Here is an 18,814-nt window from a genome sequence, read left to right on the forward strand (position 1 = left end):
GAGAGTATCAGAACTGTCGTCAGTTGTTGGACACTCAGCTTATATCAGGTAATTGGTTGGTGTGGGAAAAAAATCCACACGTTTAGTGTCAGAATTGTTGTTTCTTATTTAACTGTATACCCTGTTCTACATCTTGCTTGCTTGCTTTTAACCTAACGATATATCTTGGAGATTGTTTCAGAGGGAGCTGTCTAGTTGTTTTTTTAATTGAGATATAATCGATATATATCAGTGTCAGGTGTACAATCTAATAATTCAGTATTTGTATGTTTTGGGAAATGCTCACTAAGTAAGTCTGGTTAAAATCTATCACTGTATAGAGCTACAGTTTGTTTTCTTGTGATGAGAACTTTTGAAGACTTAACTCTTCAGTAACTTTCAGAGAGACAATACAGTATTATTAACTGTAGTCACTATGCTGTACATTACATCCCATGGTTAGTTTTATAACTGGAATTTTGTTCTTTTGACCACTTTTACCCATTTCACCCACCCCCCCCCCCGCCTCTGGTAACCACCAGTCTGTTCCCTGCATCTGTGGATTGTTGTTTTTTTTTTTTAAGTATTTCATGTATAAGTGAGATCGTATGGCATTTGTTATTCTCTGACTTATTTCACTTAGCATAGTGCCTTTAAGTTCTATCCATGCTGTCTCAAATGGCAAGATTTTGTTCTTTTTTTAATGACTGAATACTATTTCATTGTATATATGTACCATATTTTCTTTATCCATTCATTTGTTGATGGACACTTAGGTTGTTTCCATGTTTTGGTATTGTAAATAATGCTATAAGGAGCATGCACATAATATTCCATTGTGTGAATATACCATAATTCAGTAAACCACTTCCCTATTTCCCCCTGTGGCCCATGTTTATCTTTTCAGTCTTTTGCTATAACAAATGAATAATCATGTACATAGATCTTGTCAAAGATTATGATGTACTCGTAGTATAAATTATAGAGAAATAGAGAATTTTTGAATCAAAAGATGTGTGCATTTATAGTTTTGACTGGTAATAGGTAATAGTAAATTGCTTTTATAGAGATATTGCCAATTTGTGTCCTTACCAGTGAATTGTATTAGAATGTCTACTTTTCCATATACAGTATAGTTAAAATTTTTGAACTTTGCCAGTTTGATAGGTAATAAACGGTATCATCAAGTTTTAATTTTTTTGTTATTATTGAGGTTGTATATCTTTTCATGTGTTTAAGAGCCATGTATATTTTGTTAACTGTCAATTTTCCTCTCTATATTATTTCAGCTTTAGTATATGTATTGCTGAAACGAGCACTGTTAATTATGAATTTTTGTTCATGTCCTATTCCAGTTCTTTGTTGTTGATTAGTAAGAGCTCTTTATATATAATAAATAAGCATATATCTGCATTATAACTTTATATTTTAATTGTTATGGTGGAGAAATAAAGCAAGTGCTGTCGGATCACAGATGAAATGTAAATTAATTCTGCCTGAAAGAGGGTATGATAAGAAGTATTTGAGCTGGGTCCTAAAAGATGGAATTTTTCAGGGGGATTGAGAGAAAAGTATCTTAGTAATACAGAAGCATGAGAGTGAATGATATGGACGAAATACAGTCCGCTATGCCTTGAATATAGGATGGAGAGGGAGGTGGCAGAAATGTAAATAGAAAGGAACCTTCCTTTGAGTGTGTATAGTATCTGGATTCTTTTTTTTTTTTTTTTAAGATTCTATTTATTTATTTGACAGACAGAGATCACAAGTAGGCAGAGAGGCAGGCACAGAGAGAGGAGGAACCAGGCTCCCTGCTGAGCAGAGAGCCCGATGTGGGGCTCGATCCCAACACCCTGAGATCGTGACCTGAGCCGGAGAGGCTTAACCCACTGAGCCACCCAGGTGCCCCTGGATTCTTTTTTGTTTTTGAGAAGTTGGAGGAGTATCCGTTGTACCAGTTTACATTCCCATTCTCATCCAGCAATGAAACTTTGGATACCATCAGTCTTTATTTGTTTCTTCATCCTATTTCTAATTTATATCTTTTGCCTATTTTTCTGTTGGAATATTTATCTTTTTTCCTGATTTTTGAAAATATTTTTAGGGATATTCATTACTTTGAGAACATTTTACCTTTTAAATGTTTCTTTTATTGAATAGAAATTTTTCATTTTATGTCTTACCCATGTTCTGTTCCAGTGCAACTTTAAAAGCAATTTCACTTACCTAAAAAGGATAGTATAAGAAATATACATACTTAAAAAAACCTGAAAAGTCATTTTACAATTTTTTTTCATGTCTGACAATGAGAGTTATTCAGTAGCTTGATGAGAATGATAGTATTCATAATTTTAGTTGTGGTTTTAAATTTTTTAAGGATTATTTATTTATTTATTAGCAAGAGACAGTGTCCAAGAGTGCATGCACGCTGGGGGAAGGGACTGAGGGACAGGGGAGAGAGAATCCCAAGCAGACTCTGTGCTGAGTGTAGAGCTTGATGTGGCGCTTGATCTCATGATTCAGAGATCACAACAGGAGCTGAAACCAAGAGTCGGATGCTTAACCAACTGTGCCACCCAGGTGCCCCTGTAGTTTTAATTTTTTAATGTACTGACTTTATAATATACTAAAAAATACTTTCTGTATGGCAAAATTTTTTTTTAATCAGGATCTGAGACAGGGTAGAGAGGCTTGTTCTTTTTTTCTTTTCTTTTCTTTTTTTTTTTTTAAAGATTTCATTTGACAGAGAGAGACAGTGAGAGCAGGAACTCAAGCAGGAGGAGTGGGAGAGGAAGTAGGCTTCTTGCTGAGCAGGGAGCCCAATATGGGGCCTGATCCTAGGACCCTGGGATCACAACCTGAGCCAAAGGCAGATCCTTAATGACTGAGCCACCCCGGCGCCCTGAGAGAGGCTTGTTCTTGCTTCTCTCTTCTCTCTTGTCACTTTGAATCTCTTCATTTATCCCTGTGTGTGCACATACTCATGGTTTGCCAGTGGCCGATACTGATTAAAAAAATGTCCACTTTAGTCATCTCTGACTTTGGTTCTATTTCTCTGTTAATAACAGGTTGATGTATCTCAGAATTTTGTATTGACTGCCAGACGTTTTGTGTAGAACAGTTGGAACCAAAGTACCTAGTATTTATGCCCGGGAATGCACATGCCTATTGCCACAGTGTTGAGTCAGTCCAGTCAGAATTCGAACTGGGTTTTGTTGTTACTATGGGTACCACCAGCTTCAAATTTCTGCACTTTACCTTGTGCGTAGGATGGGGGCCGGGTTGCTTGGAAGGTTTTTCTCAGCGTTCCTGTTTTATGTTCTGTTTTCTGCCTTGCCCATGCCGCTGTGCCTCGGGGCGGGGTGTGTGTGTGTGTGTGTCTCTCTCTCTCTCTCTCTCTCACTCTCTCTACTCTTTCTCCTTCCCTAGTGTGGGTTGCTGTTGCTTATTAGTGCTTGCTAGTCTGGAGATGGGGGCAGAAGAGATTCTCTGTTTTCCAAACCAGCTTTATCTTAAGTGGGCCCAGTGTGGCTGGACCTTTCGGATGGGGTTTTCTCAGTATTTTTGTCCCTTCGCCCCATGGTATTTGTCTGCTGCCGGTCTGTGCCAGTGTCCAGGCCCTTCCCCAGCTTTACTGTACTGGTGGACTGGACTGTTTCCTGACCTGCCCTAAGGGTAGAAGTTTTCGTGTTTTTTTTCTTCTTTCTTTTCCCTATACCCATGGGTGTTTACCTGTGCCCTACATGGCTTCAGGATTGCATGCCTTTCTGGCAGCAGTGGCTAATCTCTGTGCCTGTACTCTTTAGGAAGGCTTTCTAGTCTCTTGGCCTGCTCCCAGTCTTTCCCAGGAGCATCTGTGGGAGGTCTGTGGAAAGGGCCTACAAATTGAGTATGAACTCCTGTTGTGTGCGGATGTCCCAGGACTTTCTGTTAGCTCCAACATTCTTACCTTCTTCCTCTTACACTCTGCTACAGGTGAGAGTGTCCTGAGTATGCACATGGAGTGGGAGTAGGGAATGCTGGCTGATTCTTCTTGGATTTAATGCTACTTGGTTGCCCTGTGAGCTCAGCTTTGTGATGCAGTCAAGAAAAGTTGTGATTTTATCTGACTCTCTAGCTGTTAATACTCTTTCCAGTTTTTTTTTTTAATTTTCATTTATTTGTAGTATTGACTGGGTTTTACTCTTTTGGCTTTCACATTGTAAGCATAAGCAGCACTTACGCATTTATTTCATGAATAAACCAGGGTCAGAGATATTAGTGGCTTTATTTATAGGATTATACTGAGAAGTGAGATGTCCAGATGTTTGTATTCTCTCAATGATTGCATGCCCTAGGAATTTTCTCTTTAGTTCTCTTTAGTTCAGTTTAGTTTGACAGAAGTTGTGAATCACCCCTCCACTTCCATCCCCCAATTCCTTAATGTAAAGGGTTTTTCAGCCTTGAAGGGACTTGGATCTCTGGGGTCACAGATCTTCAAAGGTCTTGAAGTGAACTTTATTATAGCACTGATTTTTTGTTTGTTTGTTTGTTTTATTTGAGTATGACATGGAATTATTTTTCCTTTCATGCTTTTGGGGTTAAGGGACAGATGAGGCAGGGGAAGATTATTACCTGAGTATAATCTCTTACTACTCATTTAATCTATGTGGTTTGGATACCCAGGTAACTACAGCTAAATTCTCTTTGATTCAGACTGCCAGGTATTTTTCCCTCACCTTGGCAAAAACCTTTTTAGTATGATTTATTTTTATTCTCTAAGAATCATACTATTTAAGCTCTCCTGATAAGGCCTTACATAATTGCATGAACAACAGAGATCTTCTGGATATGATTCTAATGAATAAAGATATTTTTTGAGGGTCATGGAAAACTGGCAGTGGGTCTATATAATTAATTATTGACACATTTTTCTCAATTGTGTGGGTTTTTTTTAAAGATTTATTTATTTATTTGACAGGCAGAGATCACAGGTAGGCAGAGAGGCAGGCAGCAAGAGAGAGGGGGGAAGCAGGCTCCCTGCTGAGCAGAGAGCCCGATGCGGGACTCCATCCCAGGACCCTGAGATCGTGACCTGAGCTGAAGGCAGAGGCTTTAACCCACTGAGCCACCCATGCCCTCCAGAAAGTGTTTTTTTAAGAGTTCTGTTTGATCTCTGTTATAATGATATTGTGCTTTTTTTTCCCTTTAACTAAAATAGTGTTTCTTTTGTAACTTAAAAATATTTTTACTAAATCATCTCATCTTATACGAAATAAGGACCAAAGTATAAATAAATAAATTGCTGTATACTCAACTCACTCTATGTATTAAACTTCTGTTGGGTGTTTCATATATTAATTAATTTAAAAATCATATTTTAGTCCCTGGGAATTTGATATTAAATTGCAATTTAAATGAACAGGTTTGGCCATGATTAAAAATTTCATGGTAAAATCAGCATTTATGGAAAGTAAGTCTGTAGGTTATAGCTAGGACACTTTCTTGTTTTGTTTATGTTAGATGGAGAGTATTTTACCAAAACATGCTCTTTAGACTCCTTCTTTTATTGGCCTCCCTATTCTTTCACTGAATACAAAATAAAACTGTGATTTCTCCAGTCTGAAAGATTTGGAGTTTTGTGGAGTACTTCCAAAGTAGTTATTGAGGCATGTTGCATCCATCCACTGGGACACCTGCTTAGACTTGTCATCAGTCCAGAAGGACACCTGTGCCCCATTAAAAATGAGCATTGTCATTATCTGCTATTCTGTTGAACTGCTTATTAGCTGGGAGGATGCTGTTAGTTGTGGTAATAAGGATTCACTGAGGACTAAAAAGTGAGAATGGAATTATACATTGGATTTGATTTTGAGTTTCTTTTTTAAAAATTTATTTTACTGTCATCTATTTCTTTTTTTTTTTTTAAAGATTTTTAAAATTTATTTATTTGACAGACAGAGAACACAAGTAGGCAGAGAGGCAGGCAGGGGGGTGGGGAAAGCAGGCTCCCCGCTGAGCAGAGAGCCTGATGTGGGGCTCGATCCCAGGACCCTGAGATCGTGACCTGAACCGAAGGTAGAGACTTAACCCACTGAGCCACCCAGGTGCCTCACTGTCATCTATTTCTTTCACATAAATTTTAGAGGACCCTGTATTAGTTTTCTGTTAATGTATTACCACAAACTTTGTGGTTTAAAACATCAAAAACTTTTTATCCTGTAGTTCTGTAGGTCAAATCTCTCATGGATCTCACTGGGGTAAAATCAAGGTGTCAGCAGGGCTTCCTCTCTAGAAGCTCTAGGGGGAAAATCTGTTTCTTCTCCATTCCTACTTTCGAGAGGCTACCCACATTCCTGGGCTTGCGGCCCCCTTCCTCCATCTTCAAAGCTAGGAATGGCAGATTCCCTTTCACACTCAAATTTCTTCTGTATTTTCCCATCTCTTTCAGATGTAGGTGGGAAGTTTCTCTGCTTTCAAGGTCTTGTGTGATTAGATGGGCCGCCTGGATTCTGCATCTCAGAGTCTTTGTCCCTAAGCATATCTGCAAAGCCTTTTTTGCCAAGTAGATAGAACATCCTTGGAAAGCCATTATTTTACCTACAACAGGACTCAAACCTTTTTTTAGAAATACTACTTAATTGATTTAAAACTCTCTGGATAAAAGATTATAGGTGTGACTTGAAATAGTGTTGAGAAAATATGTCATCTCTAGCCCTTTTTTTTTTTTCTGTCTTCTTAGGTTGAAATTCTTATCTGCTCTTTTATCTTACCTGTTGAATGGATTTTCCTAGATATTTAGTAAACACCTTGTTAGCCTTTGTTATATACCAGACCACTCAAGAACTCTTACCATTGCCCACCATCTGTGGGTCAGCTGATCTAAGCTCCGTTAGGGTGGGTGTCTCGTAGGACTTTGGCTGGGCTTGCTGCACATCCCTGAGTCTGGCATCACTTGTGAATTGTCCTGTCTAGCCTGGGACTCTGTGGGGGCAACTCTGTTTCAGTATCTCTCATTCTCCTGCCTTCGGGTGGCACAAGCATGTTCTTGTGGAGATGGCGGAAATACAAGCATGCAAGTGGAAACATGAGGCTTCTTATCCGCCTAAGCTTAGGGCAGGGGAACTGTCACTTTTGCTTTACTATATTGGCCAAACTAGTCACATGACCAGAGTGCTAAAAATACGCTCTACCCCTTTAAATGGGAGGAGCTGCAAAGTCACTGGGCAGAGGCCTTGAATGAAGAGAGGGGGTAAAGACTGGGTCAGTGATGCCGCCAGCCCCACACTCGTATTGCCCCAAACTGAACTCGTCTCTGAATACCTCCCTCACAAGAAACCTGTTTTGCCTTCTTTATTTTTGGTCTCAGTGATACTACGCTGTATCTGGTCTCCCAAGCCAGAAACACAGGACATGTAGTGTAAAAATAGTTTTCTTTTTTCATCTTCGTTTTTCTGCACTATTTATAAATATCTAATGTCTCATCTTCTCCAGCCTGTTACCATCCCTGTTCTGTAGGCTGTCCTAGCTCCTTGAGAAGAAGAGAGGGGTTGGTCTTTATGTCGTCCCCAGTCCAGCTTCCCTCTCCTCTGTCTCTTAACTGTGGCTGGAATACTCTGCGGGAAGTACAGGCGTCACTCCTGTTTCATGGCTTCTCACTGCCTCGAGTGAGGGCCTTTTATGATCCAGGTTCTCCAGCCCCATCTTCTGATGCTTCTTGCCTTCTGTTTTGCCCTGTAGCTCAGGAGTCAGCAGAATACATCCAGTGGGCCAGAAAATCCCTTCTACCATTTACTTTTGTATGGCTCATGAACATGGTTCTTATGTTTTTAAGTGATTGGACAAAAAGAGAAAAAACAGTATTTTGTGACATATGAAAATCATGAAATTTAAGCCATTTGTTCATAAACACAATTTTTTATGATGAAAAAAACTATTGTAAATACGTTTTATTGGAACATAGCTACACTCATTCATTTTCTAATGTCTATGGCTGCTTTCACATTACAGCGGCATAATTGAAATATTAAGATAAGAGACTATAAAATATTTGCTGACTGGTCCCTTAGAGAAAAGTTTTGCTCCCGTCTGCTCTCGTCAGTTAGCGTTTATAATGGCTCTCCTTATATACTTGTATTCTGTTTCATGACTCAGTACTTCTTTTTTTTAAAGATTTTTATTTATTTATTTGACAGAGATCACAAGTAGGCAGAGAGGCAGACAGAGAGAGAGTGAGAGAGAGGAGGAAGCAGGCTCCCCGCTGAGCAGAGAGCCCGATGCGGGGCTCGATCCCAGGACCCTGAGGTCATGACCTGAGCCAAAGGCAGAGGCTTAACCCACTGAGCCACCTAGGCGCCCCATGACTCAGTACTTTTATTAGTTGTTTCTTTACCTGGCTAGCTCTCCTTTTTAAGATAATAGCTTAGATACAATTACATACCATACAATTCACCCATTTAAAGTGTACAATTCAGTGGTTTTTAGTATATTCACACTTTTGCCACCATCACGGTGTCATTTTTAGAATATTTTTGTTAACTTCCCCTAAAACCTCATGCCCATTGGCAGTTACACCCCATTTTTCTACCTTCCTCTTCCAGCCTTAGATGATCACTAAATCTACTTTGAGTTTCTGTGGATTTGCCCATTCTTGATGTCTCATACAAGTGGAACCATCAAATACGTGGTCTTTTGTGACTGGTTTCTTTCACTGGCATAATGTTTTCAAAGTTTATACTTACTGTAGCTTGCATCAGTGCTTCATTCCTTTTCACTGCTGGTTAGTATTTAAGGTATGGATATATCACATTTTTGTATCTGTTCATCTGGGTTATTGGACATTTGGGTTGTTTTCAGTTTTTGACTATTATGAGAAATGCTGCACAATGAACATTTGTGTACATGTTTTCACTGGTCATATGTTTTTGTCTCGCTTGGGTATGTACTTGGGCTAACTGTTCCTTATCCTTCAAGAATTGATATTAGAAGGTCATCTCCTCCAGAACACTTCCCTAACTTCCTAGACTGGATTTTTTCTATGGCTCCGATGACATTTTGTCAAAGTACTTACCCATTGTATTGAAATCTGTTTGCATGTCTGTCTCCTCTGTTTCTCTAAATCTTTGGAAAATAGCATCAATGTGTTACCCAACTTTGCATCAACTGCAAATAGTATAAAAGCTCACTTAATATTTATTCAACTGGAAACATTGTAGTCTGTGGTTTTGAATTAAAATAAACTTAAAAAAATAAACCTTATCTTTTTATTTTTTCTGCTTTTTATACAGTGGCTCTTTATTTTTTATTTTTGTAAAGATTTTATTTATTTATTTGAGAGAGACCAAGATAGCGACAGAGATAGCCAGAGAAAGCACGAGTGGGGAGAAGAGGGAGAAGCAGGCTCCCAGCTGAGCAGGGAGCCTGATGCAGGGCTTGATCCCAGGACCCTGAGATCATGACCTGAGCCGAAAGGAGATGCTTAACTGACTGAGTCACCCAGGCACCACTATATTATCTTTAAAAATTTTTTTTCTTAGAATATGTATTGAGATAACTGATCTTGAATTTGTCTTTTTTTAAGGCCTGCAAAGAAGACGAAAAAAGGTGTGAAAGGCAAAGCATCAGATGAGAAAAAAGATGAGATTGAAAAAATAAAGTCATACTCCTTTATGGAAGGTGAACCTGAGGATGATGTCTACTTAAAGCGCTTGTATCCAAGGCAGATATATGAGGTGGAGAAAGCTATTCAGTTACTTAAGAAATTTCAAATTCTAGACTTTACTAATCCAAAACAAGGTGTTTACCTTGATTTGACACTGGATATGGCACTGGAGAAGAAGGTATGTAGCTCAACTAAAGTAAATTTATTCGTGAGGAGGGGCTGTATGAATTGCTGTTTCTTAATTTTTAAAGTTTCTTGTTTCCTATAATAATTTTTGGGAAATCTTACGCTCTTTCTAGACTATGGGATGAAAAATTTTGTTTTTATTTTCCAAATATAAAATTATGTTCAACATATTCTGCAGAACATAAAATTATGTTCAACATTTATCTCCTCCTCACCTGAAAATCACTGGTATAAATTCAGCAAAAGTCGTGTTAAAATTAATTGAGGTATTGCTGTAACTTTGAAAAATGACTTAAGCTGCCTGGGTGTCCTGTTCCTTTTCTGTTAATGAGGATTTGAAATCAGAGTATGTTCCTTAGAGTCCAGCGTTGAGATTAAGTTTGCATGGGTAGGGTACCAAGCCCCTCACTCTTGCGTCAACCAAAATTTTTCTGCTTTATCTGTTTATATGCAGTTCCTTGGATGACTTTTGTTTATAAAACTCTAAAAGTAGTAAAAATACTGAATTAGAGTTGAGGTCCATTATAACTCTAAATTTTGCCTCACTTAAGAGATCTAATTTTCGTGGAAATGGTATTTCAGTTTTTATTCTGAGGATGTCTTTTTTTGGTCAAACTAGAAGGTACAGATTTTTGAATACAATGTAACAGCCTCAGCAACAACACTAGTTGGACGCTTAGGAGGAGGCCGTGTCGTGTAGTGCTTAGGAGCGGGGCTCTGGCGTCAGATTACAGTACAGGCCAGTCCCGGTGTCACTACTTCCTTGTTCTTTGACTTTGGGTTTCTGGTTTAACCTTTTCGGATCTGTTTTTTCCACCTCTTTATAAAGGGAGATAACATGCTTAGTTCAGTTTTGAGGCTCTCCAGATGGGGACGCTACCGGAACAGAAAGACCTTCCGTTGTGGGTGAAAGCTCCCAAAGACTTGAAAGATCCCGAGGTGTTGCAGGTCCAGACACAGCTCTCAGAAGCTCTATTTGGCCCACATGGATCGAATCCCGTACATCAAGCAAGTGAGCAAAGTTGTGCTCGAGCTAAAGATTCTGGAACCTTCGGTCCTCACGGAGGTCGTGGTTTATGACTCTTGTGCAAGTTCAGGGCCAGGTGCATGCTCCAGTCCATGGCCGCATGGCACCGTTAGCAGGAACGAGGGATGCTCAAACTTGAGGATGCTGTGAAAGCCCTAGAGCTAGGTCCTTGGATGAAGTGGGGCCAGTTTATAACCAGCTCACCTGCAATCAGGTTTAAAGAGGAAACTGTGTCTCTACACAGCTGAAATGGATGAGGTCTGGTTGAACTTCTGTCCCAGCCTGGCAAGGAAAAACCAGCTGCTGTTTGGGTCTCTGCCTTTGTCTCTGAGTCCTGAAGTGTCTTCCCCCCCCAGGTTTGCTAATTAGAGAATAACATTTTTTAAAAATGCTCAGTTCATACAGTTTTTAAGAGGATTAAATGAGATAATGCATGTAAAGGACTCGGTAAGTGTTTAATAATCACGACCAGCACTTACAGGAAACTTTCTGTGTACCAGCCACAATGCTAAGTGCTTTGCATGCATTTTCTCATTTAATCCTATAATAACCTCAAAAGAGGAAGCTGAGACAGAGAAACTGAAGTAACTTGTTCAAGGTCACAAAATAAGAGGTGGAGTTAGGTTTTGAATCAAGGTCTGTCTTATTTCTTAGGTTATTTCTTAGAAGCAGTTTATATCAGCCATGCTGTAATTTGATTTTATAGCACAGTGTTACTGTTAGTTCTTTTATTTTAAAAATGTTTTAAGTACCCAAGATGATCACTTTCTCATTTAACCATTGATACACTGTTGACCCTTGAATAACAGGTTTGAACTGTGAGGATCCACTTACACACAGATTTTTTTGATAAAGACAGTACACTACTGTAAATGTGTTTTCCTTATTTTCTTAATAACATTTTCTTTTCTCTAGCCTTTGTCAAAAGAATATAGTATCTAATACATACAGCATACCAAATATGTGTTGGTTGACTGTTTATGTTATCGATAAGGCTTTTGGTCAGTAATAGGCTATTAGTAGTTAAGTTTTGGGGGAGTTAAAAGTTATATGCAGCTTTTCTACTGTGCTGGGGGTAGTACCCCAACACCTGAGTTCTTTGGCTGTTAACTGTGGCTCATAATGAAGAGTTGTAGGACCACAAGCTTCATTTCATAAGTGAAAGCCACTTGTAAACTATTAACATTGAAAGGATACTGTTGTCTTCCTAAGACATTTTTTGTTTTTGTTAGAGTGCTTATACAGCAAGCCAGTATTCCCCCAGGGGATGCTTTAATTGTGATTGCTTGCTAGTGAAAAATTTACTGAAACTAGTTGTGACATGTTAATGGCAAAGGAATGCCAGTCAATAAAATTGAGTTGCATGTCTGATGTCAAGTGTGCTTAAGAGTTTGTTCCTTTTTGTCTGAAAATAAATCCTCAGGAGGTTATCTCTATTCAAAATAAAGTTTTGCTAAAAATATAACCTTTCAATCTGTTTTAATTAGGGAACAGCTCTGCTTCCCTTTTTTCTAGACCTTAAAATTTACACCGAAACTGTGGGCCTAGACTTCCCATGTGAAGTCTCTCTAAGTGATACGAGCCACAGTGCTCGACAGTTCCTTGACTGGAAAACTGAACAAAGACGTTCTGAGGCCCTGTAGCATCATCATCCATATTTGGATGCCTAAAGGAATGCCATGTATATTTTGGATTTTCCAACTGACTTCCCAGGTATCTCTGAAAGTGGTGGGTAGTCCATGTTGTTTCAGAATAGACCCACTCAAAAGAGCCTCTCGGGCTTGGCATTCTGTCTTAGGTTCAGGGTTAATAGAGACCTACTGAGCATATTAGCTGGATATTTTCTGTCATCCATTATGCACAGCTGTGCTCATGTCCTCCTTGATGGTGTCCAAAAAAAATGACATGTTCTTTTGAATTTAATTCAAGGTAGTGAATATTGATTGACATCTACCATGTAGAAAACATCATCCTGGGTGCTGGGGAAGGTATGGGTATGCGAACACATCACTTACTGTATGACAGATTGTGTTGAATAGTGTAGAGATAGAAGCCAAGTGCTGGGGCACTATGGAGGTGGGGAGAGAGATGCAAATTTTCAATATGATTTCTTACAAAAGAAATATAGTCTTTTATGCTTTAAATTGTAATCAGTGAATAGTTCTAGACTAGAGGACATATGGTAGAATTAAAACATTGAAAACAAAGCACATCAGTTTTGCTTTTTATAGAGGTGAGGTATATAGAAAAGATGAATGAATTCTTCCATTGTTGTGTATTTAGAAAAAAGTGGAGCCGTTTGCCAGTGTTCTTCGTTTTCCATACCCATTCGTTTCAGAAATCAATAAAGTTGCTGTATTTACAGGGGTGAGTAACCTTTGTCAACTTTTCGTATCATTGTTTTTTTACATATCGTGTAGACTATTCATGTAGTCTTACTTTTTCCATTTGAAGCATTTAGATGACTTACTTGAGTTATGTCATTTGAGAAAGTGCTAAGCCAGAATATTAATTTCATCATTATTAGTTTGCTACATTATGTTTCTCACAAGAAACTGGAAAAAAAAAAAAAAAAAAAAGAATTTGTCCTGCTGGCTCTTGTTTCCTACTGAAAATATTCTCAAACAAAAACAATGAAAAAAAATTTTTTTGAAGATTTTTATTTATTTATTTGACAGAGAGAGGAAGAGCATACATGTACGCACGCAGACACACAAGCAGGGGGAGCGGTGGCAGCCGGAGAGGGAGAAGCAGGCTCCCCGCTGAGTAGGGAGCCTTCATATGGGGCTCGATCCCAGGAGTTGAAGACAGGCTTAAACCACTGAGCCACTCAGGCGCCCAATAAAATTATTTTAAAGCAATGGGCCCAGTTAGTGCTGTGAAGACCTAGAAACCACACTTAAAAACACCTGGTCTGGAAAACCAGGAAAGTTGAGGCTGTAACAAATAGAGTCATATGGCTCTTCATCAGTCTTTTTGTATTACAAACATTTGTAATGTATTTATGAATTTGTTTTGTAGAACATTTTGATTTTTCTGTATCTGCTTCGTTTTCAAGGAAGAGATTATTTACTTTTTTTTCCCCAGACAAATGGAGAATATAGCTGTGGGAAACCTACAAAACTTGAGTGACTTATGGGAGTGAGAACATTTTCACAGTAAAACCAAATGGCATAAATGGAACATAGAAAATAACTAATATTGTATATTTTTCTTTCATATTTTCAGACAACTGGCTAAATTTTTAAAAAGTTTTTAATTTTAGTTAGTTACCATATGGTATTATTTAGTTTCAGGTGTACAGTATAGTTTTGATTCTATAATTTCTTAAGTAACTTTCCTCTTTGGTTTGATAAGATGTCTTCATTTAAGTTAGCAAAACTAAATATGCTTTAATCGTTTACTTTTGGAAGATGATGTATTGAAGGCATTGAAGAGTTTGATTGAGCCACGTCTTAGGTTCCTAATAGGTCATTTCAAATGTATTTCCTCATGTGTTACTCAAGAAATACCTTAGTCACCTACAAAGTAAACTTGTTCAGGAGACAGTATCTCTGATGCATTGGAATGAGAAATGATGGATTTTCACTTAAAAGTAAAAACCACAATTTTTACTTTGAACTGTGATACTATTTCTTACAAAATACTTGAAATCAGACTGAATTTGTTTAAAGATTGATGTTCAAACTATCATATTTTTGTAGAATGCATCCGAGATTAAAATAGCAGAAGAACATGGAGCTGCGTTTGCAGGAGGAGTTAATCTGATTCAGAAGGTACAGTGTTGTCTGCATGTTCAGTAGTTACAGAAATTGTCATCTTTGCCATCCATTGATTTAGTTCATGTGGAACCTAACTGCTATGCCTATATCTTTTGACAGATGGTTATAAAGTTTTGGAAAACAGGGAAAAAATTTCCTACTCTTTTGAGTCACAAAATCAAGCTAAGAAAAAAAACTAACCAGTTTGATATTAATTATGCTTGATTTATTTCATGATTTTTTTTTAACCCCTTGCTTCCTATATGTTTGTGAGAGTTTTTGTGGGTAGACTGGAAAGGGCAATATGACTCTTTGTGGTTTTGAATCCGAGATTTAAGATGAAGTTTAAAAGGTAGCACTCATGAATATCACTGTTCATGTTTTCAAGATCAAATATTTGTTTTGCCTTCTTGGAGTGAAAAATGTGATTAACTTTACAGATCACAAAGGATAGTATCTGACCTCTGTAGTAATACAATACTTCTGATTACTCTTAACTTTTATTCTCCAGTGCCTTCAGAGTGGCATAGGCTCAGCACGAGGCAGTGAGTGGTTATGGAAATTGTGTTGAGAAAGTAACAAAGAATTTGTGGAGCTGGTTTGCAACCAGAATGATGTTTTTTTGTTTTGTTTTGTTTTGTTTTTTAAGAGGTGAGAAGAAGAGGCATGGCTGTTGAATTTTGAACATTATTTTTAAAAATACAAGAGATTTTCCTTAATAGTGTCTAAAATCTTCTAAATTTAATTGAAGGTTATAGAAAATGGGGCACCTGGGTGGCTCAGTCAGTTAAGCGTCTGCCTTCGGCTCAGGTCATGATCTCAGGGTCCTGGGATCAAGCCCCACATCGGGCTCTCTGCTCAGCGGGGAGCCTGCTTACCCCCCCCCCCTGCCCCCGCCATGCTCTCTCTCTTTCTCTCTCTGTTTTCAAATAAATAGATAAACTCTTAAAAGAAAAAAAAAAGAAAAAAGTTATAGAAAACCTTTTTGTTTTTAGAACAGGAGAAAGTGATTTGAAAATTTTTCTTTGTTCTATATCCAGATTTTGATTTGGGGAAAGTTTGAACTAGGCTCTTCCTTTGGGATGTACAAGAGTGCTTGTAGTTTGTTTTTTTCCACCCCAGTACTACTCTAAATGTGGTTGGGATTCTGGATTTTTAAGGAGAGTTTCCAAAATCGCTTTTGGGAGTAGCACTAATGGAAAATACAAAGAGATTATGCTTTCATTGAGACTCTGGGTCAAAGTCAGAGGGTGGTACCCAGTTCCTTGTGATGTATCATAAACTTTAATAAAATTATTAAAATTCTTTTAATTTTTAAAAAAATGAGCAATACCACAGATTCTTTGGAATTAGAGAAAATAGAGCTTAGTTTCTGGAGCCCAGAGAACTAACTCGTCTTATTAAATTAGTGTACCTCCTTCCATCTGTTTTTTTTTTCCTGAATGCATAAGAGTGTCTTGTAGAACTGTCAAAACAACAATAGAGTTTAAATGAAGTTAAATGTTAAGCAAGAAATTACTTCTCAAGAAAAAAATGGCAAGGGAGCAGGGTGTGTTCTGTAGAATTAAGTTTATTAAATAAAACATATTTGAAAAAGTAACCCAAATAAGAAAACCAAGTACATTTTGAAATTATTTGGTAAATAGAATGTTACAGGTACAGAATTTCTCTTTAAGGGTACCAGTGGTGATTGATTACTAGAGAGAAAATGCCAGCTGTATAAGGCATCACTAGCATAATCTTTCAGAGCTCATCCATGTTATTTTTTTATTTTTATTTTTTAGAGGTTTTTTTTTTCTTTTTTAACTGGATAGAGAGAGACAGAGAGTGTTCACGTGAACAGGGCGAGGGGTAGTGGGAGAGGGAGAATCCTCAAACACAGTCTGCCATGAGCTCAAGACCTGAGCCAGAACCGGGGTCAGCTGTCCAACCGACTGAGCCATCCAGTGCCCCTCACCCATGTTATTTTTAGAAGCTATTCAGATTATGAGATAAATTCAAGACAGTTTTGGTAAATAGTATCATGGCTGTAATTTTTTTTTTTTACATGTTTCTGTATTTTTTAGTTAAGTTAAATACTGTTTTACTTAGCACTTATAAAATGTGAATGTAGGATAAATTTACTGAACTAATAGTCATTTCCCAAGTAAGGCCTTTAATAAATTCATTTTGTTTCATAACTTCATTTTTACTTGTCTCTAAAGCATGGTTTTCATTTATATCATTTTATATTCTTCCAAGAGGTGATCTTAAGGTTAACTATAACATAACTTTTAAACATAATTTTAAATTTAAAGGAGCATGTCATAAAATCCATATTGAAAGGTCTTAGAGTAGAAATTTCACATGTAATTCTTTGATGTTTCAAAATTGCCTCTGTTTTCATATTTCTATGAATAAGACCCCTGGGTTCTGGAACCACATTGCATGTGTTTCAAATTTGGGTCTGCTCTTTATAAGTGCACAGACTGACTGATCTGCCCTCAGCCCTCAGTTTCCTATATGGTCAATATTGGTACTGGCCTCATAGGGTTATTGTAAGGACTGGCTCATTTGACATGTTAGCAGATGCTTTGTACATGTGGTAAGTGCTCATCTAATGCAAGCTGTTATTGTTAAGGGGACCGTAGTAAGTTATTCAGGGAGTAAAGAATTTGGAAAAATAAGAATAATAACAGGAAGGTAAAATTCCAGAATCCGTGCTTAATTTTGCCATGGTACAAGATTTTAGGGTTCACTGTGTAAGGCCAAACCACGTCTTTGAATGACATATTATGAGTATACTGTGTGCAGAAAGAATCACTGGTGAAATACTTGTTGTCCAGGCAGTATTTTTCTAAAAAGTTGCTTTTTTTGTAATCAACTAAATGTTTTTGTAATCAACTAAATGTTTTTGTAATCATTTTGTAATCATTTTGTGAGCAACTACATGTTTAAATGGAATATACTATAGTAGTCTAATAATTATTTCGGATGTTTGCCTTACTTAATTAAAACTGTCTTTTAAAAATTGAATATTATTCCTTTTGCTATTAAAATGGAATTAGAGTGTGGATAAATAAATTATAAAAGAATTTGTCTTTGGCCATCCCATGCCTTTTTTATTTTTAGTTATTGGAGGCAGATAGAATTTTAGCTTCGGTTCTTTGTGAAAATAATTATAGATTAGTTCTCTTGATGCTCTGAATTTAGGAAAGCAGTGTGGTTGCTAGTGATTTGGTTGCTAGTGATTTGAGTGTTATAATTTTACATATGATATATTGCAAAATTTTCAGCATTGTGTCTTCAGTTTTAATGGACAGATGAATTCAGTTTTGTAGGAGTATATGAGCCATGTGCACATCAGTGCTATCTTCTAGTTTATTATGCTTTTGCCTAACATAACCCCACAGAAGAATTAAACCCAGTAAATGGTTTTTGTTTTGTTTTGTTTTGTTTAAAAGGATGTGGCTATTTTTAAAAGAGAACATCAGAAAATTTTTGGTTCTAATGGTTTTCATAATTGGTAAATGTGTTGGTAGGATCTTTGAAGGAAAGAATTGTGCTTAATGTCTCTTTTCTAAATTATAAGGGAAATTACTACATTATACTTAATTTTCAGAAGGATAAACCTTTTCATATAATCTAAGGTTTAATCTTTTCTCCCAATTTTCAGATTTTGGATGATGAAATTCAATCAGACTTTTATGTAGCTGTTCCAGAAATAATGCCTGAGCTTAATCCATTAAAGAAAAAGCTGAAAAAAAGATTTCCAAAACTAACTCGAAGTAAGGGAGAATTCTTTTTATTACTTTAATATGCTGTCAACAACTTTCTGATATGTATGTTTAGTTATAAAACAAAACTGCTAATATATATGTAGAGTGAATACGTTCTGGTATTTGAATTTCATGTTGTGTTAAGAACATGTGGATTTGATTTTTTTTTCCCTTTGGCATTAATATTGGTAATCTAATCGTTTGAAAACCTAGTTACTTTATAATACCAGTTCTTTAAATTTAGGCCATACTTAGGTTTGAAATTAATGGTACTTATTACCCCCTAGGTATGTTACCATACTATTTTATACTTCTTTATTAATATGATATATATGCTTATTTATGCCAGCATTCAACATATGTATATTTATATATTATAATACACATTTATATGCATATATATACATACATGTATAAATGCTTACTGTGTACATGGCTCTGTAGATTCTTCCCTTAAGGGGGA

The 18,814-nt window shown here is 37.1% G+C and overlaps 1 protein-coding gene across 2 annotated transcripts in view; it reads left to right on the forward strand.

Moving 5' to 3' along the window:
- Nucleotides 1-18,814, forward strand: part of MRPL1 (mitochondrial ribosomal protein L1) — a 108,073-nt gene that overhangs the window by 19,279 nt on the left and 69,980 nt on the right. For both annotated transcript variants that reach the window (XR_013966425.1, XM_080796922.1), the window contains exons 3-6: nt 9,539-9,797; nt 13,116-13,199; nt 14,537-14,608; nt 18,249-18,360. Coding sequence is in view for 1 of the 2 variants with exons in the window: in XM_080796922.1 (XP_080653048.1) it covers nt 9,539-9,797; nt 13,116-13,199; nt 14,537-14,608; nt 18,249-18,360 (527 nt within the window). In the remaining variant the exon portion in view is untranslated. The remainder of the gene's footprint in view (nt 1-9,538; nt 9,798-13,115; nt 13,200-14,536; nt 14,609-18,248; nt 18,361-18,814) is intronic.

The sequence above is a fragment of the Martes martes genome (assembly GCF_963455335.1).
Source record: "Martes martes genome assembly, chromosome: 2".
NCBI classification, from domain to species: Eukaryota; Metazoa; Chordata; class Mammalia; order Carnivora; family Mustelidae; genus Martes; species Martes martes.